This window comes from Myxine glutinosa, unplaced genomic scaffold (genome assembly GCF_964187855.1).
Source record: "Myxine glutinosa unplaced genomic scaffold, kmMyxGlut1.1 SCAFFOLD_460, whole genome shotgun sequence".
Classification (NCBI taxonomy): domain Eukaryota; kingdom Metazoa; phylum Chordata; class Myxini; order Myxiniformes; family Myxinidae; genus Myxine; species Myxine glutinosa.
The window spans coordinates 67,501-90,045 of record NW_027616558.1 but is presented as its reverse complement, the minus strand read 5'-3'; the positions used below and the strand labels follow the sequence as shown (position 1 = coordinate 90,045).

Genomic DNA, 22,545 nt, shown 5'->3' with positions numbered 1-22,545 from the left:
GCTCGCTCCCCCCCCCCCCCCCCCCGCTCCCCCCCCTTCCCCGCCCGGCAATGCCGGGTACTTCTGCTAGTATCTATCTATAATTCCATTAATCTCTGTGTGTATGTGTGTATGTGTGTATGTGTGTATGTGTGTATGTGTGTATGTTTGTCTGTGACCGCTGTTTCTCGACAACCACGGGTCCGATATACTTGAAACTTGCCAGGTATATTGCTGGGGACCCGAGGATGTGCCTTTTCAAGGTTTTAAATTAATCGCAGAAGTAGTTACCGAGCTATGTCCAAAAAACGATTCAACCAATCAGAGAGCAGCGAGTTATCGCGTGTGCCGAACGTGGCGAACACACTCTGCCTCGGATGGCACATTTGAGAGCGTATTCATTTATTTCCCGTCGGCAAACTATGTTGCCGTTAAATTATGTTTTAAAACTAATTATAAAACTAATAAAAACTAATTTGCGATTCATCGTAACTGCGATTTGCGAACTTCCGGACAGTGAGGACTGCACTTCCAGCATCCAATCACAGAACGCGTTATTGCGTAGGCGTGGCCGATGTGAGAGCGAGGCAGCGAGCTGATGCTGAGCCCAGCGCGTGCGCCATTACGGTACGTAATTCGATTTCTTCCGGAGAAAATAATAATTTCTCGATTTCTTATGCGCATTATTTCTCCCAATTCAGTCAGAGCGAAGGGCGGAAGCGAAGAGCGTTGTTTTTTTTGTTTACGGGCGTACGGGCGGGGTAGAGCGTACGGGTAGCGTTTTTTTTTTTTTTTTGGCACATTTGAGAGCGTATTCATTTATTTCACGTTGGCAAACTATGTTGCCGCTATGTTGCCGTTAAACTATGTTTTAAAACTAATTTGCGATTCTTTCGCTTTCCTGCGCATTTGTGCACGCTATGGCGATTTCTTTACCAAACTCCGCTAGCCGTTAGCTTTGGACCAAACCATTTCATGTAAATAGAGGGGGGGGATTGTCACCGTACTCGCAAGCCGTTAGCTTTGGACCAAACCATTGCATGTAAATAGAGGGGGGGGGGGGGGGATATACTTTTAGATATATATATAGTACGGGCATGCCCTAGTATATATAATTGTGTCACGCTACCAGATTCTTGTACAAGATACGCTAAACATCTACTGCGTATAAACGCCGTTGAAAGGCGGCGCCGCGTGTTTCACCGTTTTCGCTTCCGGATTGATCGTTTATCAGCAATAAACTTCCGTAAATATACCTTTATTGGACACAGTTTCGTTTTATATTTCACCCATCGACGGAAAAATATACGATCTTTCGTTCTATGACAGTTGCATTACCTGTTATGACCGTTGAAGCCTGAATTTTGCTTCGGACTCGACGGTCATTTTCTACGATTCCGTGGCAAGTCGCCTGGTGGCGCGCTAGTCGCTACACGTGTTTGTTTAGATAATGATTAATGATACTGATAATGAATAATACTGATACGTGACTGATAATGAATAATACTGATACGTGACTGATAATGATTGAGACAGTCATCATAGTTTGTGCAATGGATAAGACCTGTACATGCTGCTCAGTGCTGTGCATCCAGTGTGCATGATATTTTATTCATATACTGGACAAAGAATATCGTTTACTGAACAATGCTGTACTTGTATGTACTTTGTGAATTAGGCTCACAAGATAATGACTTTACCTTTGAATCACACTTCTGGCTGCCCACTTAATATCTCGTGGGGTTTTCAAGTGTAAGTAGTATGATGCCACATGCATTTCTTGTCCTTCATGGATAAGTCATAAGCATAAGCATTCTAGTGTACATACGTTTTGTAAATGGGGCTTCACCAAACATGTGTGTGAAAATTCTATACATGTAGGCCTACTCGTCATGTTGCCTTGACATTTTGGCATGACAGCTTGGGCTAGCGTACAGATGGCGGTTGATTATTTACAGTATTTGTGTACAGTTGCAATGCAGATTATGCTTGAAGATTCAATGCAGATTATGCTGTACATAATAAATACAGCAGTATTAGAAGAAACATGTGCGTGTTTGTTTCCCATAAATTCCAATTAAAATCAGTGCTGGTCACAACTTATTTGCTCGGAAAAAAGTGAAAAATACAGAATATTGGCATGGTGCTAAAAAAAAAATTGGCACTCGGCAAATAACTCTTATGGTACTTTTATTTACTTTACTTGTCAGAACATCATGCTTGAAAAAAACCTTTAAACCGTAGAAATTGATTCTGATTGTAAATTACTGGTTGGTATTTTTTGCGAAATTTTCTAGATTTCCTGGCATGAAAAGTTGAAAAACTTGACATTTTGGGGAACACATGAATATTTAAATTTTTGTTTTAATGAATTTGTAATTGCCCAATTTGACCAACCCTGCTATTTTATGAAGGTACAGGGTTGGTACTTTAATGCTGCAGGTATAACTCGAAATCCATAATTTGAGCATCTGGTACAAGAATCTGGTAGCGTGACATACATACATACATACATATATATATACAATATATCTGCAACAATATATATATATATATATATATATATATATATATATATATATATATATATATATATATATATATATATATATATATATATTGTTGCGGATCTCAACGTCGGCCCCTTTTCCCCTTAAGAAGGGGGGATTAATCCCCTTGTCCGCGACTGACCGACGTGAGTCCTGGGGGTCCCAACGCTCCTTCCGGTCGGGAGCAGCCAGGGTATTTGGTCTACGAAAAGTCCCAAGGACCTGAGTGCCACGCCTGACCGCGAAGCAGGGGAGGGACTCCCGCTCAAACCCCGGTTTTAGATGGTCTAGTTGCCGAGCGGTTTTTAGCAACCCGAAGTTCGAGTCATTAGCATTCACTAACCCGATTCCGAAACGTTGGCCAAAATCGCGCCACAGGTATTCAATGTGGAAAAGACAAGGACAAACGGATGTGAAGGAAAGAAGGCAAGGTAGGACGAACAGGATTTATTAATTATTTACACACAACTAAAGGAAGAAAAGAAATGTAATTTACAGGGAAATGGAAGGAGCAGAAGGACACAGAGCAATTTCTAGCTTATCTATGCAGTCTTACTTATACCCAGGACAATACAGACAGAACGAACTCACTCACACGAATAGGGAATTGCAGAGTGGAGTGGATTGGCTGGAGGGAGAGGAAGGTAGGGCCACAAGGCTGGAAGGTTTCACAGGGCGCACAGCAAGCAGGTCCTCTCCGGGCTGGGGGCGAGCAGGGCGGCGGCGGCACACGTATCTCGTTAGTTCCACGCGGCAGGGCTTGTTCTTGCCTCGACACGCCTCGGGCTCTTTCGGTCATCTGCTGCGGTCCTCTCTTGCGCGATTGTCGCACGCATATATCAAGCGGGGTCGTGACACGCCCTCGGCCGTTTGGGTCCTGCCCCCGTACTCTGTGTTGGTGGCCTTATATGGCAATGCCACGGTCTTGTATCCTTATTTGGGCATGGAGCCGAACAGCGCGCCCCTCGTGGCGAGCCACGGGCTTGTATCCTTATTTGGGCATGGAGCTGAACAGCCCCACCCCTCGTGGCGCGCCCTGGGCTTGTATCCTTATTTGGGCATGGGGCTGAACAGCCCCGCCCCTCGTGGCACGCCCTGGGCTTGTATCCTTATTTGGGCATGGGGCTGAACAGCCCCGCCCCTCGTGGCGTGCCCTGGGCTTGTCTCTTTTCGGCGACCCCGCCCTTCCTGTCCAAACAGAGCACGGAGCACATATTCACCATAGCAGCGAACGCCGCTTCCAAACCCAGGCCAGTTGAGAGGGCGCGCACCCCACGATTATCAAACTGCTTTACCCAGAGAGGAAGAGTTTGGCTGGGAGATGTAATTATTGAAGGGGAGCTATCCTTATTTGATTCGGTGCAATGGAGTGTCAATTACTGGGCAACAGGGCCTTAAACTGGAACACATAATAAGGGAATAACTATTTAGAGGTTCTAAGATTGGCTAAGTGTATGCGATGAATTAACTAAGGGGGACGACCTTTGACCTTTACAATTATGGAGGTATTTACACAGATCATGACATTTACAAAGGGTGGTATTTACAAAAATTACAGGATTCTCAAATCCGTTACAATATATATATATATATATATATATAGGGTGAGTCAAAAGTAGCGCCCGATTTCTGTTTTTTCGGCTGTCAGACTCTTTCTGGGATGTCATGTTGTTAATAGTGATTGTCTTGCAGATTATTAATTTTTTTTTTTTTTTTTTTTTTTTTTTGCAGGTTATTGCTGAGAGTTTGGAAAGTTACTGAAGTTGCACCAAATTGAACCATGAATTACCTTTCAATGAATCAACGCATTTCGGCCGTGTAACATTACTACAAATGTAATGAACAACCAACGATGGCGGCATGCCGTTTGGCACAGGAATTCGATATTAACCCACCCCAGAGAAGAAACATATGATTGATTGTCGAGAAATTTGAAGCAACAGGGTCGGTAGCCACTGCAAAGAAGTCCGGTCGTCCGAAAACGGCAACGAATGTAGCTAAGGGTTTCCCCCCGTAATAATTTTCCCCCGAATAAATGGTTAGATAAACATGTCATTCATTTATTTCTACCTTCTTGTACACTGTAATACAAATGGCAAACAAACAATCAACTGACAGAAATATATATATATATATATATATATATATATATATATATATATATATATATATATATAAATATATATATATCTACAGAAACCGGGCGCTACTTTTGACTCACCCTGTATATAGATACTGGGCGAGTCAATGGAATGTGACGGTTTTCAAAAAGCAGCTGCAGCTAAAGGCACGCTGTGGTGGGGGAAACCTTGTGTGTCACGTGATCTGAAAGTTACACAGTTTCTCCTGTCAGTGTATCGAGAGACAGTATGGAGAAATGGTTGGTGCCACAATGCGTGTTTGTGGTAAGGGCATTGTTTGAATGCAAATCAGTAGTGCAAGTGCAGAAAAGATTTAGACGTGAGTTTGGTGTTTCACGACATGGTAGAAATCCCTCTCATAACATTATTTTGAAGCGGGTGGAAAAATTCAATAACACTAGCAGTGTTTGTGATCACTTTGTTGGCAGTGCACAAATGGTGAGCATGCCGGAGAACATTGGGAGAGTTAGGGAAGCGGTGTTGCAGAGTCCAACTCGCTCTGCCAGGCGTCAATCGGCTGCGTTGAACATATTGGACGCGAGTGTTTGCCGAATTCTGCATGATGACATCAAATTTCATCCCGAGAAAGTTCAAACTGTGAAAGAAATCGATTAGGTCGCTCGACTTGAATTTTGTAAGCAGTTCATGGACAATTTGAATGAAAATCCAGCATGAATGTATCCGTTTTGGTGGAGGCCACTTAAAAGATGTTTTTTTTTGTTTTTCTTTAAACAAGTAAAGATTAATAAATTGCATTGTACTGCTGTTTTTCAACTGAAAGCGTTTTGCCTTTTATTCAACCCAGTTCTCCACAATATCGCTTTAAAAACCATCACATTCCATTGACTCACCCTGTATATATATGTACACATTAAGCTAACACTGTCTGACTGACCCCACATTGCCCCCTCCCACCCCTTTGCTGACCTTTCTGAAACACAGAAACGCTACTTGGAAAGAAAAAAATACTCAGTAAAAGTTCCTTTAAAGTGATCCAAACCCAAAGGAAAATTATAATTTTTTCCAATACGACAAAAATTGAACCCGGACGGTGTATATGCAATAGACTGCCGCCTCGATCACCCCCGAATTATTTTTTCTATGCTGTTAAGAAATGTTGTGATTTTGGAATTTGACGCTGCTCTATACAGTATTGTTGCGGATATGAGGATTGTATTTTTTTTATTGTGTGTTTTATTAATATTGCTTGATTCTGGACCCTCCTGCCTCCAGTGTTGTGTAAAGGTCAAAGGGCGTCCCATAATTAGTCCATAAAGCATACACGTCAGCCAATCATAGATTTCCCCCTGGTTGATAGTTATATCTTTATTATGTGTATTAGGGTAAGGCCTTGTCTCCCATTAAGATGACACTCCATTGCACCAAGTGAAATAGAGTAGATTCCTTTCACACCCCCCTTTCATCATTGACAAGCCTCGATTGCCAATTACATCCCCTCCAAAACCACCATTGAACATGTGCTCGGGTCAGGGGAGAAGGGCGTGCCCGTCCGTCGTCATCAAGGGCGGAGCCAGAGGGTCGCGCGACCAACCAGGGCCGAGGTGAGCACACCGATGGGCGTGTCCTGAAGGCCGGCGGCTTGATCGCCGGAGGCGTTATAAAAGCGCGCGCGCAAGGTACTGCGTGAGATCATCCAGAGAGATCATCCAGAGAGATCATCCAGAAAGATCATCCAGAGAGATCATCCAAAGAGATCATCCAGCAGCGATTCTTGTCCAAAAAAGATCGTCCAGGGAAGCACAAAGCCTGCTATTCATCGCCTTGCTCGCCAAAGTTGGACCAAGCAAGAGAGTTGGGCAAGAAGCAAGCACGTTGTTCAGTTGTGTGGTTGGACCAGACGAGTCCTGGCAAAGCACGCGACGTCCCCAGAGCAGCCGCAGCCACAGCAGCAACGACAGCAGCGTGGGGCCTTGACGGCAGTTCCGGAGCAGGGCCGCGAAGGAACGGCGGCGGTCAAACGCGCCGATCGTGCTGCAGTACCATTGGACCTTCCTCTCCCTCCAGCCATCCACCTCCTGCCTTTCCATCCTTCTTGTGTACGTGAGTTTGTTTTGTTTGTTCTGTCCTTGGGTTAATTAAGTTTGTATAAGCTAGCGTTGCACTGTGTCTAATATCTTCTGTAAATTATTTTCTTATCTTTCCTTCTTCCTTGGTTATTTTGAGCCTGTAAATAGCAAATAAATTATATTCGTATTTCCAACCTTTTTGTCTGCTTCTTCTTCACATCCGTGTCGCCTTAGTCTTTTCCCTATTGAATATCTGTGGCGCGATCCGGCCAACGTTCGGGAATCGGGTTAGTCGGGGTAACTGTACGGCCACGGGGCCATCCGCTCGGCAAACACAACATCTTATCCGCGGTCCGTAACAATTGGTGTCAGGAGTGGGATTCGGACCTGGGACTAAATTTATTTAGCCCAAATTTTGGAACACCAATTGTACTATTGGCAGTAACAATTGGTGTCGGGAGCGGGGTCGGACAAGGGTAGAGCGGGGTCGCTTAACGCGCTCAAAATTACGAGCTGTCAAAATTTGTGTTGTTTTAAAGAAAAACCCGAATATTGAAATCGCGCCATGGCTGGTCAAGGCGACGGGATGTCGGTGGGAGAGATAGACGGGGTAGAATCGACCCAGGACCTAGGGGAAATGTATGTGGAGGAGGGCAATGAGGAGGTGGTTGAGGAGGTTTCAGGCACGCAAAGTGGCGCTCTCGCGCACGAGGTTACGGGCGCGCAAAATGGCGCCTCGCACATGGCTAGAGCGCCCGCGACCGTAGCAGCGCCGCCGGTGGATTCGAACCTGTTTTTCCTGCAAATGGGGGCCCTTATGGACAAAATGGGGGAAATGAGGGACGAAGCGAGGGCTAACAGTGAGCGCTTGGGGGACCAAATTAAAGAAATAACTGAGGAAATGGCGAGGGACAGAGTCGCATTTTGAGGTAAGGGAAGCGGAGAGGGACAGAGACCGCGGGTTGAGCGAGCAGGGCCCAGGGGTGCACGAGGAGGTAACGCGGGTCGAGAAGCGCTGGTTGAGCGAGGCGGAGGAAAGCGCGGGTACAATGACGGGGGTAGAAATCGCGACACGGGGTATGGAGCAGCCGGCGACCGCTGAGGTAGAAGAGGGGGTTTTTATTAAAGCCAGCGGTCGTTGAGGGGAATAAAGAAAAAGCAGTAGTGGGTATAATTAAAATTGAAGAGACGACGGAGGTAGCCCAGGAATTGCAGGGAGAAATGGATTATGCTCAAAGTCCGTGCTCACATCACGATGCTGTGCTTAATCCTTATAAAGATTTGCAGGTGTTGGTGCAGGGAGGAAGAAGAACCCCGAAGGTGAGACGGGCTGCATGTGGTGCCGGGAGATTTTGTAAAAGGGGGTTTGGCGCGAAGAGAATAGTCGCGCGATTGGGGTCAACATGGCACCCGGGCATTGGTGAAGGGTCCGATGTGAGTGGAAATAGCACGCGTGTGAAAAAAAAGTGTGCGTCATGGGGTGAGCGTGTTACGAAGCGCGAGTGTGATACCGAGTGCGAGCGAGAATGCACGTTGGGGTGTACGGAGTGTGACATGGAGAGTAAGGTGGTGGTGGAACGTGTGCGAGGAAGCACACCTGAGTTGGTCGTGGCGCGGGTGTGGGGAGCCCATCTGAGCGCGGTTGTGGGTGGATGCAAGGGTGCACGCCCATGGTGAGTGGTACAGAGTACGTACCGAGGGAGAGTGCGCAAGACGGTGCGCGAGGTGTGTTAAGGGAGTGTGCGAACGGCGAGTGTGCACGAGAGGTGTGATGTGTAACAGGGAGTGCGTTGGTGGAATGTACGGACGGCGTTGGAACGCCGGGTTTTGTGAGTGTCAAAAGGGTCGCGTGTGCGTGTGGGCATGCGAGTAAAGCATCGACATTGGACGGGTTAGCGTTTAGGGCGACGGATAGCCGATGCGAGCACTCGGGGCACGGTGCGCTTTGTTGGATGCAAGGCCCGGCGTGGATCGATGCTGCGTCGCTTCTCTTCGAAGCGTCGTTGCCGATTCGGGCTTGGCCCCGCCCTGCACGGTCGAGTCCGGGCCTTGTCGGGCGAGGCGACCGGTCCGGTTCAAGGGCGAGTGGGTGGAAGCGGAACGGTGCCCCCTCGTGGGGATGGGGTTCCGACCGGGCGAGCCTCAGCCATCGGGCCCGGGACCGCAAGGTACCGAGCCGCGATGATGCGTGGAACCTCGGCCCGAGCATGCCTCCTCCCCACAGTCGTGAATGCCGGACGGATCCAACCAAGGCGACCAAACCACCCGAATTCATTGCTCGGCTTTGCGAAGCCGGGTTTTAATGATGTGACGACGCACCGAGGCTCAGATAAAGTGGACTGTGATGATGATGAGGAGGATAGTGTTTTGGCCCCGAAATTAGAAAAACAAAATTTGATGATTGGCAGAGTGAGGATTGGCAGACAATTGGCAGATGATTGGCAAATTTTTGATTTGTTGCACTTGGACGAGCAAAATTGGTAGTGGGAAATGCCCCGATGTGGTGGGATGGCAACTCTGCCATCTCTCACGCGGGGGCAAAGGAGCACTAGTCTTATGGGGTTTATGGCAGTGTAAGCTCGCCGAGGGAGGGTTTGGATAATGTGTAGGGACCTAGAAGATGACCTTAGGTAACGGTAAGGTTAGTTAGTGACAATGATACCTGTAGTGGGGACGCAGGTAGATTAGAGTGGATGATAATGACGTGGTATGTGCTTAGTTTAAAGGGAAGACGGGGAGCACTAAGTTAGCAGGGCAACAGGTAGATTAGATGATGCCGTGTGAGTGTTGGAGGTGTATTCAGAAGTGTATTGTGAAAAGTGTGTGGTTAAAAGGTGTGATTGCACAGGTGTGCAACTGAACAGGTGTATGGAGCAGTGTTTGAGTGAGTGATAGTGATGTGTGTTGTGCTGACCAAATGGTCCAGGAAGGAAGGAGGGTGCAGGTGGCACCAGGTGTGATTGCACAGGTGTGCAACAACAGGTGTATGGAGAATGGTCGGATGAAATACATGGAGTGTGGAATACATGGAGTGTGGAATATATGGAATATTGGAATGGATGGTCGTGGAGTGAGTATGGTGGAAACTATGGAGTGGAGTGGATGGTGCGAAGGTGTGAATGGGGGAAGGATGGACCCCCATCACGAATACCCGGGGAGGGTAGTGTAAGTGTTAGGTAGAGGGTACAGGTAAATTGTGGTTGGATATTGGCATCTGTGGTGCGGGTGAAAGAATGGTATTTGGATGGGTGCATTAGTGTTGTGGAAATGGCTGGGTGTGTAGCCTGTTAGTGTGTGTAGTTGGTTTGGGCACTCCACCACTGCGAGGATGTCGGCCAGGTGAGGCCGCAGGTGGGCTCTGGGAGCCGGTAGGGTTGTTGTGGATGGGGCCCGAGGATCCGGAGGACGGACCCGGGTAGCCCAGTGCCAGAGGGCACCAAGGGGTGACAGAGCCAGGAGGGGCCTTCCCCAAGTAGATAGGTTAGGGTGAGGAGCTAGGTAAGCTCGGGTGGCAACTGCAGTGGTGGAGGTGTGCAGGTGGGTAGACCTGCTGGGAGAGCTACACGACCCAGCCCAGAAATTGTGCAAGGGCACCGGGAGATGAATCGGGGGAGTGAGACCCCAAATTGAGAAGCACCACAGTTTGGTCAATGGGAATTGGTTTTTTAGAACCCATAGTGTAAGTTGGCCAATGGATTGGCAGGGAAAGACCCCGGGTAGTGTAAAGTGTGTTAAAGTCAATTAGAGAATAGTTAGGATGAAAATCTCCTTGCACCATCTACATCCACTCACCTGGAATGACGTACCTCCACACCATGCCATGTTTTATTATTTTTATGATGCAAATGTTTGGATTGTGAGACGCATCATGACGTGGGTGTGACATTGTGCTTGATGTTCCATCTCTTCCTCCTTATGAGGATTGATGATGAATTGGGTGATGGCAAATTTTGGATAGAGGGGTAGTGAAGACGAATTTGGTATAGGGGAAATATGGGGAAGACGTGACAGTAGTGACAAATTTGTAAATGTGTAGATTTTTGTAAATATGGGGTAAGGGCAAGGGTAGAGTAGGTGACAGGGGGGGTGACGTACGGTAGGGACGAGCTTTCTCACTTCGCTCTCCGTACGCACTTCGCCTTGCATTGCCTTGATTGATGTGTACCCTTGTGACCTTACGCCTCGCTCATCTGTCTTCCCCCCCCCCCCTTTGTCTCCCACATGAGGACCTGTGCGCCACTAGGCACTGAGGGGAGCGTGCGTGAGTCCGCCATTGTGCGCCCGGAACTCCCAGAACCAGCTGTCTGCATCGATGCACCACGTTATGGACCACATGTCTGTGGCCGAGCACCACTTATGGACCCCATGGGTTGGGGCATGGCCCCTCTGCTGGAACTGGCCATGAAGGCCCGAGATCTTGCTGGCGGACCTTGGCCACAGGGCACCGATGCCCCACAGGTGAACCACACTAGTCGGCCCTGTGGGCCATAAATAAATAACAATGGACACGTTGGGTGCATTTTATTATTGCAAATAGGCCGCCAGCAAAGAAGATGACAACAACAAGATAGTAATAGCCAGCAGAGGGAGCCGAAGAGCAAGAGACCACCTGCAGGGTTAGGGGTTGTTGTTTTTATTTTCATGACCAGTGATGACTGTGCACCGATTGGTGCTTGAGGGTGTGTTGGTGCATTCTGGGTGCTTTCATGGTGCATTGATGCAGAGCAGACTGTCTCTCACCCCCCCCCCCCCCAAAAGAACAATCACAGGTCCTGGGTTACTTTTGTAAATAAAGTAAAGCCATCTATATAATAATACCGTAAGGACTCGACTTTGTTATCCCTTTTACGCCGCACCCAGTGACCCGATGCCCACGGCACTAATGCATTTTCCATCTACGAACCACGCTCTTTGTTTGTCACGTACAGCCATACTCGAAAAATCTGAATTTGCCGACTTTGGGACCCAAAAGCATCCGATTATCGGCCGATACGACGCCATCTTACGACACCATCGTATTGGCGTCTGCTGGGCGGAGGCGATGCGAGCCATCCGCTGTTTCGACAGTCGAGTGGTGTGATGGGTGGTGTGAACCAAATGGTCTTTATCGTCATTTTAATAAAGTTAAATGGAGTGACGTTTTGGAAACGTTTTTTGAAGTTTGAAGTTTTTTCGAATCGAAGTGAAGAAGTTTTTGAAGTTTTGATTTTGGAAACGTTAAATGGAGAAACAGTTTCACAGGAAGAGAATGCGATGCGATGAAGAAGAATCCATCTTTATTTTATTTTTTTGAACCACATTGAAGCTCCACGAAGTCAAGAATGTGAAACTACGTGAATGTAATAAAATAAAAATGTACATAAACGACACAGTTCTATGAAACAGTTTCACAGGAAGAGAATGCGATGCAATGCGATGAAGAAGAATCCATCTATTCCGCCATTTGTGCCGGTGTCATCGATGGCGGTGTACGCTAACCTCATCAGGTGGGTTTACCATAATTTCTTCCATACACTGTGATAACAACGAAGTGAAACCAATCAGCAGCCCATCAGTATCTGCTCTATTCACGGTGCTTAAGTTAATCCTTCAAATCATTTAAAAACAACCCAACGGTGACAAAGCATGGCATACGAGGCCCGTTCAAAAAGTTCACGGAACGACGTACTCTCAAAGGTCTGAGGCCAAAATGTTTGTTTTTTTCCCCCCTTACACAACGGCAACAACAACTGGATAGGTAGGGCCGAGGCCTACGCCTACGTTTCACTCCTGCATCTGCCACCGTTCATGATTATCAAAGTAGGCTTTACCCTGTTCACGATAAGGTAGAAATCAGTGAGGTGTATACGAAGAGATAAAAGGATGGCATTGACTTCGAGACGGTACGTGATAGTTGGCTGCGGCTGGCTGATGCCACGTTTTTTTTTCCCCTAAGTGCCATGGATGCTGATGGACATAATAAAGGTACCGGCTGATCTCTCATCATAATATTACCCGATGGAAATGAACTGTTTCTTTGTTTGTCATTTCCTGTGCAATAATGTCAAATTGATGTCAGACATCCTTTTCTATTGACAGCTGCGCTCCTTTTCAATGGCATCGTCTATTGATATGCATGTTCTTCTTTCATATAATTTTACACATTCACAATCAGTATTTCAATTCTTGCAGACATTGGAAAGGAAGTTGACTCACAGGCCAACTCTCTGGCTCAATCACAGGCCGACGCACAGGCGATGTAATTGTGAGTAGCATTTTTGCACAAGTGAAAATTGAAAATACACGTTTTTGGTATGTGGCTATGTTATTTAGTGTTTGTTTTGTCTCTAACAATATAAAATACAAAGTCAGGAGGTGACACTTTATACACAGTGTAAGTTGGATTCTACAAAGTGTCACCTTTTTCTTGATTTTGTTCACACAAATCCAACCCACACCATATAGTCTCATAAAAAATGGCCAGAGTGGTGCTATGCCGATTCCTATTACGAATCCATTCATTTTTCAAAAGTATATCGTAGCGTTGTCATTTAAGTAGATTGCCATAAATACGTTGTTCATATACGCACTCTTCATTCTCATCTTTCTTCCTAACTCTTACTCGGACAAGCAAATCCCCTATGCCATCCATATTGGTACACTCTATCCATACACCACATCCTCCCTTCCGTGGATGTTCCACGGGTTTCGGCTAGTTGTAAATAATGATCCCCACCGTAAATGTATAGTTTGAAGACCATTCCGCAATTCGGTTAGCTGTGGGCGTGAGTCTGTTAGGTAGGGTGCAATGGAGCAGCGGGACATATTTATTTATGTTTTAAAACTGTCGCACTCAGGGTCAGGTTAAAAGTAGAGGGAACTACACCTACGTGTCACACTAAATTAAAGTTATAGGCCCGGGATGTGCCTAAGAGGAGGAGGGTGCAGTGTTGCGGATATGAGGATTGTATTTTTTTATTGTGTGTTTTATTAATATTGCTTGATTCTGGACCCTCCTGCCTCCAGTGTTGTGTAAAGGTCAAAGGGCGTCCCATAATTAGTCCATAAAGCATACACGTCAGCCAATCATAGATTTCCCCCTGGTTGATAGTTATATCTTTATTATGTGTATTAGGGTAAGGCCTTGTCTCCCATTAAGATGACACTCCATTGCACCAAGTGAAATAGAGTAGATTCCTTTCACACCCCCCTTTCATCATTGCCAAGCCTCGATTGCCAATTACATCCCCTCCAAAACCACCATTGAACATGTGCTCGGGTCGGGGGAGAAGGGCGTGCCCGCCCGTCGTCATCAAGGGCGGAGCCAGAGGGTCGCACGACCAACCAGGGCTGAGGTGAGCACACCGATGGGCGTGTCCTGAAGGCCGGCGGCTTGATCGCCGGAGGCATTATAAAAGCGCGCGTGCAAGGTACTGCGTGAGATCATCCAGAGAGATCATCCAGAGAGATCATTCAGAGAGATCATCCAGAAAGATCATCCAGAAAGATCATCCAGAGAGATCATCCAAAGAGATCATCCAGCAGCGATTCTTGTCCAAAAGAGATCGTCCAGGGAAGCACAAAGCCTGCTATTCGTCGCCTTGCTCGCCAAAGTTGGACCAAGCAAGAGAGTTGGGCAAGAAGCAAGCACGTTGTTCAGTTGTGTGGTTGGACCAGACGAGTCCTGGCAAAGCACGCGACGTCCCCAGAGCAGCCGCAGCCACAGCAGCAACGACAGCAGTGTGGGGCCTTGACGGCAGTTCCGGAGCAGGGCCGCGAAGGAACGGCGGCGGTCAAACGCGCCGATCGTGCTGCAGTACCATTGGACCTTCCTCTCCCTCCAGCCATCCACCTCCTGCCTTTCCATCCTTCTTGTGTACGTGAGTTTGTTTTGTTTGTTCTGTCCTTAGGTTAATTAAGTTTGTATAAGCTAGCGTTGCACTGTGTCTAATATCTTCTGTAAATTATTTTCTTATCTTTCCTTCTTCCTTGGTTATTTTGAGCCTGTAAATAGCAAATAAATTATATTCGTATTTCCAACCTTTTTGTCTGGTTCTTCTTCACATCCGTGTCACCTTAGTCTTTTCCCCATTGAATATCTGTGGCACGATCCGGCCAACGTTCGGGAATCGGGTTAGTCGGGGTAACTGTACGGCCGCGGGGCCATCCGCTCGGCAAACACAACATCTTATCCGTGGTCCGTAACAGTATTTATAATAGGCTAATGCCGTCTGTCTGTCTCCCACCCCCAAAACACGGAAATACTCCTCGGAGAGAAAAGAAAATAAGTAAAAGTTTCTTAAAATGAATCCAAACGTATGGGAACATTGTGATATAAAAAAAAACAAAGTTGTACACAAGAGATTGCATCTCGACACATATAAAGTGCAGATGGTGCAACATTTAGACCCAAGAACTTCCCCAAGGCCCTGGATCAATCTAGTTGCTCGACGCTGAACCTGCTCTGTGGCAGCTACAGTATGTGCTTCCTTTCAAACAAAATTCTAGATGAGGCCTCACTACATTCATCACAATCATATGCTGTGTGAATCTTACAGGATTTTAAAATGATATTAGGATTTGTTAGTGCATTTTAATACGAATTATAAGGATATTAATAACACAGCATATGGGATTTCAATCTGGAATTCCACCAATCATGATCTTGTGCATTCTCGTGTACAGGAACACCAAATGGACCAATGTTACTGTAACGAGCCAGGATGTTCCAAGATTTCTACAAATACATTCCCACAAATTTTTAGTCTTCTGTTACCATGGTCATCATGATAGTTATTACTCAAATGGTTCAATTGCGATTGGAATCCACATGCAAATCAAGCCTCAACTTCCTCTTTCTCATGTCTGCTATAGCCATCGCGCATGGACAACCGCAGACAGGCTTGGCCTGCTGGTGGTGAGAATCAAAACCATTGTTGTTTTGCTTTCATAACTCCCATCGAAACAAGGTGCTGGAGTTTGGGGATATCTAAACGGAGTCACTGGATTTTTAAAAGAGGTATTAAAATGCAATTTATGAGTGGAAACAAAAGATGCTTGTTTGAGCATATTGAATCCAACAAACCAAAATTATCAAATAGAATAATGTAGACCTGACTTACGCTTAATGTGGTACTCAGCACAGTGAAACAAATCACCGGTGTGGACATAATAGTAGCCGGAGTTTCTTCTCAATTCTTCCGCAGTCCATCCCAAAACATACCTGCCTCTGCAAAGCAAAATGGCATTCGAGATGATTGATGTTTCAAATGCCCCATCCAAATAACTCTCTTTTGGAAGTAAAACTTTACATTATTACCTCCCGCCACCTGACGGTTTGTCTGTCTGTGTGTCTGTCTGTCTGTCTGTCTGTGAACAGGATATCTCAAAAAGTTGTGGAAGGATTTGTACGAAATTTGGTGGAAAGGTTGGATATGTGGCAAGGATGAAATGATTACATTTTGGTGAAGATATGGATGCGGACACTAGAATGTCTTAAGTGATTCTTCACCATTGAGTGATGAGGTCAAAAACGATATATGTAACACAATACATCAAAAAGTTGTGGACGGATTTGTACGAAATTTGGTGGAAAGGTTGGATATGTGGCAAGGACGAAATGATTACATTTTGGTGAAGATACGGATGCGGATACTAGAATGTCTTAAGTGATTCTTCACCATTGAGTGATGAGGTCAAAAACGATATGTAACACAATACCTCAAAAAGTTGTGGACGGATTCGGGTGAAACTTGTTAAAGATGTTTTAGGACACATGAACTCCTTCCCCCTCCACAAACATTCCCAACTACTTTTTTTTTTTCCTAATTCTGGATTACTTCTGAATCTACTGTCATGTACAAAATGGTAGATAAAGAGATAGATAGGCAGATAGAAAGATACTGTTAATAATAAAATAACATTCTTCTACATATATTATATCAGCAGAAAGCAGGGCTGGCAGGATGGCCGAGAAACGCACAATCACCTCTGAGCTGTCCAGCACGGGTTCAAATATCCTTGTCATCATTACACCCATATCTGAGTCATACAACATTAATCAAATAGGATACAATCGTCCAATAAACATTTGTCTTATAATTTCAATATATCGTGAGGAACTATTTATCTTTCTCATATACGTGTGTATGTATAATATATGTATGTATGTATATATGTACAGTCACGTGAAAAAGTAAGTACACCCCATGTAAAATGTTGACTTTTTCAACATATTGTCGTGTGGCCGCCTTTGATTAAAATCAGACTGTCACGGAAGCCGATTGTGAAGGCCTTAGCTCTTGAGGCGAAAACTCAATGGCGGACTCCAAAAACAAAAAGCTACACCAAAGTGCGCGGGATGGAGGGGCGGCGCAAGAGCCTTGCAGTCTTACCTATTAAATCAACCACACAGAAACTGCGTTCAGATATATATACAGAAAATAATAGAAGGGTTTATTCGCAAGGATGGTGGGACAGGAAAAGCACGCGCCGGTAATAAATATCCTAATCGGTACGTCCCCACACGACAGATTCCGGATACGAGACGAAGGAATGAATTACGAAAATAACTGTCCGTCGTGTTCATGTGAAATGTGGTGTGTCTTAACTGTCAGTCGTTCAATGCGGCCTCGTCCGGCACGGCTCCAAACTCCGGTGCGGAGAAAACCCTCCGTCCGCCTCGCACGCTTCGCTAGGCCCCGAGCCAACGCCCTCGCAGTTTGCACACGAGGTCCCGCCCGTTCACAGCACCGAGCCTCGCTCCTGCACCACGCAGATGGTGAACCAACGACCACCAGGACCTCTCAAGACCAAGAAGAAGCGCAAGAGCTTCAAGCACAGAGAGATATCGTGTAGCGCCAAGAGGCCAAAGAGGGACGTGCCAGAGACAGAGCTAGAACTAGAGCTACAGCTGCTGAAAATATCCTGCAGCGCCCTTTTATAACCTGGGCGGTGACATCAGCCTTGGCGCGCCACCAACCAGTGCCTTCCACCGAACCTTCCAGCGCCTTTCCCCCAATCACACGTTCCCTGCGGCACGGTCACAGCCCATGTCACGCGATGTTGCCAGGCCCAGCCAGTGGTGTAGCCGACGGCGGCCACCCGGCGGCGCCCTGACCCGGCCTCCTGCCCGTCTTCCAAAGTCGTTGTGGTAAGGGAAAGGGAATTATTTAATGTTGCACGAAGGGCCTATCTAAGTGTTTATGTTGGTGTGCATTGCCATAAGGGACAAAGGTTTGATTACCAGGTGTGACACACAAGGACTGTTATCTTTAATCCCTACAACTACCTAGCACACAAACATCCTGGTATATTCACAGGTATACTCCTTAACCGACAAACCGGACTAAACACACAAAACTTATTACAGGGCAGATTCCTTATCGCAACAGACGAAGCATGTTACCTATTCAGATCTACCTGACTCTAGATATTCCTTTACCCCACCGACATAACACAGCCCCCTCCCCCCCCCCATCCCCTCCTGGAACCATAGCTCCTGCTAGGTTCACTGCAGGTGCTACCATTCCAGTCTTAACACTTACTGTCTCACACTTAATTAACCTACGAAATAAAGCAGGAGGGCTGTGGGAAGTGAGTCGGACTTCCTACCTATACTCCTTAACATGCTAATCCCCTTAACAATCATGCAGTCAAATATGTACATTTAATTCGTTGTTCCTGCGGAGGGAGGAAACAAACAACACACCAAAATCCTATCTTAACCACAAAACTTAACCAAACCACCAAAATTCAAAACTCTATAATACATCTGTACATATCCCGGTCTGCAGACCGCGTTCCCCGGTGGATGCCACAAGACACAATCTTACCTGCGGGGCCATCCCAATGCACCCCTAAATTTCCGCGGCCCTGTCCAGATGTTACAGGTGAGTGGCATGGCTCGGTGGATTTCGCCCACATTCATAACACAAACCCCTTATCCGTGCATACTCATTCCAAAAATCATCACACAAAATCATTTCAAGCACTTTTATTTTATACACCCCCCTGCAGGACCATGACATTGATGTCATTCATGTGTGCATGTCTTTTCTCAACTAGGCAGCGGGGAGGTACCACACAACAAGATGGTGGGGGCGCTTCAGGCTGTGGTGCCCACAGTCCCAAAACAAGTCAACCGACTTACAAGTTAATTCCCCTACCCCCCCCCCCCCCCCCCTTTACCTCTTGGCCCCTTGGCAACCCAACAGCCCTTTCCGCCGTTACCCCGCCGGAGAGGGTCTCCACACACCAGGCCTCTTGCTGCCGTGCAGCTCCACGGGTCACCGGGGGTCTCCTTTACCTCACGGTGCCCAACCAGACCCTCCACCGACGAGCTCCAATTTCCAGATACCACTAGCTGCCAGGGGTAATTGCCGCAGAGGGGAGGCCGCAGGCATCGCTCCTCAGAGCTTGATCTGTACCTGCTGGCACACACACCTTCCCCGCCCACAAGATCCCCAAAACACATTTCCTCCCCCGCTGCCATTCAATTCTCAACACATTTCCGTAGAAGATGGTACAAAAGATGCTACAAAAAGTTGCCATGGCCTGCTATTGTGAAATCCCCGTTCACATTTTACCATTCCACATTTTCAAAACACAATAATCACAATAATCACCACTCATCCATTATCTCCAACCTCACGACCACATGAAGACACATAACCACAACACTAACACAAACGCCACCCACAAGACTCTGTGGCACACATTCCATCCCCCTCACCGGCCATGTCATCACTCTCACCCGCCTCCCAACTCCAAATTACATGTCCCCAATTTAACAAGCAGGTCCTGAAGCCTGGGGCAGTAAACATCAAGGCCTTACCTCTACCTTGATGTACAGGTAACTACGGTTGGTCAGGTCCAAAAGTGCCACCCACCCTTCACAATCCGAAAATTTATCATTGGGCCTACCAAATTCTTCCAAATTTCACTTTTGTCCCCACTATACTGGCAGGTATATGGGTCCGCATCCAACGGTGATTATCACGACAAAACTACCTGTGGCCACGACAGCTCCGCACCTCTACCGTGCAAAGGTCATCGGGACAAGCCGAGCAGTCAAAACGTCAAAATGGCCCATGAGTGTCCATAAGGGTGCGACCCACCATCCATCCTTCGGCCCCCCTGCGAGGAACACAGCTGCACCAGCCCCAGCTGGCCAATGTGGTGAGCACCTGCTGCCAACAACACTACCGCACGCACAACCTCGGCCCTGGGGGAGACGGTCACAGTGCGTGGCATTCCCCTCACGTCACCTACGCCGCCCTCGTCCCCCAGTCCACAGAACTGCAGCCCCCCAGTGCCCACCCACACTTGACCACACCAAGGTCCAGTCAACAGCCATGCTCCACCAGGAGACCCACCCGGAAGACATGGTCCACACACCTCGGACACACACAGCACCACGTTGACCCTCAGACGACACAACTACACCCCCATAACCCTGCGTCCCAAATATTGGCGCAATCGCCCCAGCAACCAGTTGAAAGCTGTGTCCTGCTACCCTGTCAATTTTTATTGACACAGCCTCCAACACTTTGGTCTAACACACCTGGATCAACAATGGTGCCACTGTGCAGTGACCACCATTTCTCTTCACCAAAATTCACCCTTAAATATACATCTAACCCTCAGATTACCCATGCCAAACATTTTTCACATTTTACTAAACTCACCAAAGAAAGATGCTTTGTCATACACATGCCAGCCGAGCATGGCCCATATGCTCGGCACGTTACCAATCTCCCGATTCAACAAACCCATGGCTCTCTTCCCAAACCGAGAGTCCATAAATCATAACTGAACATCTGTGGAAGGTCACCCTCACACCATGACGTTCCACAGATGCCCCAATGGTTGTCCGGCAGGCGATCTCCGTCCCTGTCAATTCGGTTTGACCCGCGTCCATAGCCCAGCACAGCATGTCAGGTCACCACATGCTGGCTGTCCCAGAGTCTCAGGGAGAAGGTGCCAGGCTGCATGCCCGGGCGGTCACCACATCAGGCCCAAGTTGGCCGTCCACGATGCCACCACCAAGGCGCGACCCACAACACCTCCCCCTAGTGGTCCTCAATAAATGCCATCCCAGGCTTGAGAAACCACCTCGGACCCCCTGGAGGTCTTAACCCCCACCAGGGTCCTGTGACCCTGTCGGCCCGAGCCACCCGCTCGGGCGGCGCCCTGACGGACAAGGGATGCCACACTCCACCAGACCCCCCGTGGGGCCCAGGTCGTACCACGACACCGATGGCTGGACCCCACGTCCAAATCTCGCCAGCTCAGCCCACCAGCTGGCTGGCATACCCAAATTTTGAAAGGGGCAAATTTTGCCCGAGGCCATCCTCAATGACCTCCCCTGGTCCACATTCCACAGCCCGGGGACCAACTCCAACCAAGGCTGCTCCAAATCACATTCCCATTTTAATTTTATTTTAGATTTCCTTTTTAAAATTTTGGCCCCGTGTGTCCAATCACCGCAGCTGCAGGTAACAACCCCTACCACAGGTTGCTCTGCCCCTCCCTGTAGCTGGTCCACATTCCCTACGGGGACCAAATCGTCTGAGGCTCGATCTCCCAACTCTCCAAAATCCAAATCCAGCCCGGAGCCAACACACTCCCCCAACTGGTTCTGCAATTTCGGAGCCTCCGGTACCCAATCAGTGTGCACGGTGAGGGTCCCTTCGGTCACTTCAACCACCCCCTCGGACCGACTCACCTCCTCCCCTAAAGTCCTTTGGGCCTGGTCAACCTTGTCCTCCATGGGACTGTCCCAGGTCCCCAGCTGCTGGATCACATCATGCTCATCATTATTACACATCAATTCTGGCCCCGACAGGCCTACCCCAATAAATACATGGTCCGACTCTATCACACGGACCCCCAATAATGTTATCCCCTCTTGCTCTGCACCGCCGCCCTGGTGCTGCACCATTCCGAATTCATCCCCCCTGTTGAGGTGTTGTGGCATCCAGCCAGCCCCGATACACCTCCAGGCCAGCAGGTGGGAAACATTCTCCATCTACCTCTTGGCACTCCCCATTTCCTTCAATTGCCATTCCCGGTGCAATTTCCTGCTCCTGAGCAACATGCACATCTGCATGGGCCGTACTCTCTTCCATTCCCAATTTAAATTCCCCCCGTTCCGATTCGCATTCTGCCACCCTTGGCTTCTCCTGGGCCCCCAACGGCACCATTCGTTCGTCCTTCCCTCAATTCATTCGTTTTTTCCTTCAAACGATCACTCATTCTTTTGATTCCTTCCCTAAATTCATTCCCCTGGGACTCCATTTTGTTATTCAATCCCTACATGTCTCCTTTTAATTCCCCTTTCAATCCATCACTTTTGTTTTCCATTTTATTTTCCAACCCATCAATTTTAGTACTCAGGTGCTTCATAAATTGCATTATGACCTGGTTGTCTATGGAGGCCGTCCCTACGGCGGGGGAAGCTCCACCACTACTCTCCACCCCAACTACCTCCGACTCACCTCCTAAACTGACAGAAGCCTCACTACACACCTCCATTTCACTGACCTCCGACATCCGCTTTGAGGAAGGTCGTTTCCCGCGCGCGTATTTATTTTAATTCCAAAAAACCAAATTTAAATTTTTTGAAGACGCGATATCGCGCTTCGTGCGCCCAATCGACAATAAAAATTTCTCACCTCCGACTATGAAAATTTTGTTTCCAAATTCTCCACACTCTTGACACCAGTTGTAATCGGGTTAAAATCCCTCTCCTGACTACCATTTGTCGTGTGGCCGCCTTTGATTAAAATCAGACGGTCAAGGAAGCCGATTCCGAAGGCCTTAGCTCTCGAGGCGAAAACTCAATGGCAGACTCGAAAAACAAAAAGC

The 22,545-nt window shown here is 47.5% G+C and overlaps 1 protein-coding gene across 1 annotated transcript in view; it reads right to left on the bottom strand.

Annotated features, from left to right (window-relative positions):
• LOC137417336 (aryl hydrocarbon receptor-like) overlaps window positions 1-22,545 on the bottom strand; it is an 82,966-nt gene that overhangs the window by 9,636 nt on the left and 50,785 nt on the right. The window contains exon 9 of the mRNA XM_078768783.1: window positions 15,798-15,904. Coding sequence (XP_078624909.1) covers window positions 15,798-15,904 — 107 coding nt within the window. The remainder of the gene's footprint in view (window positions 1-15,797; window positions 15,905-22,545) is intronic.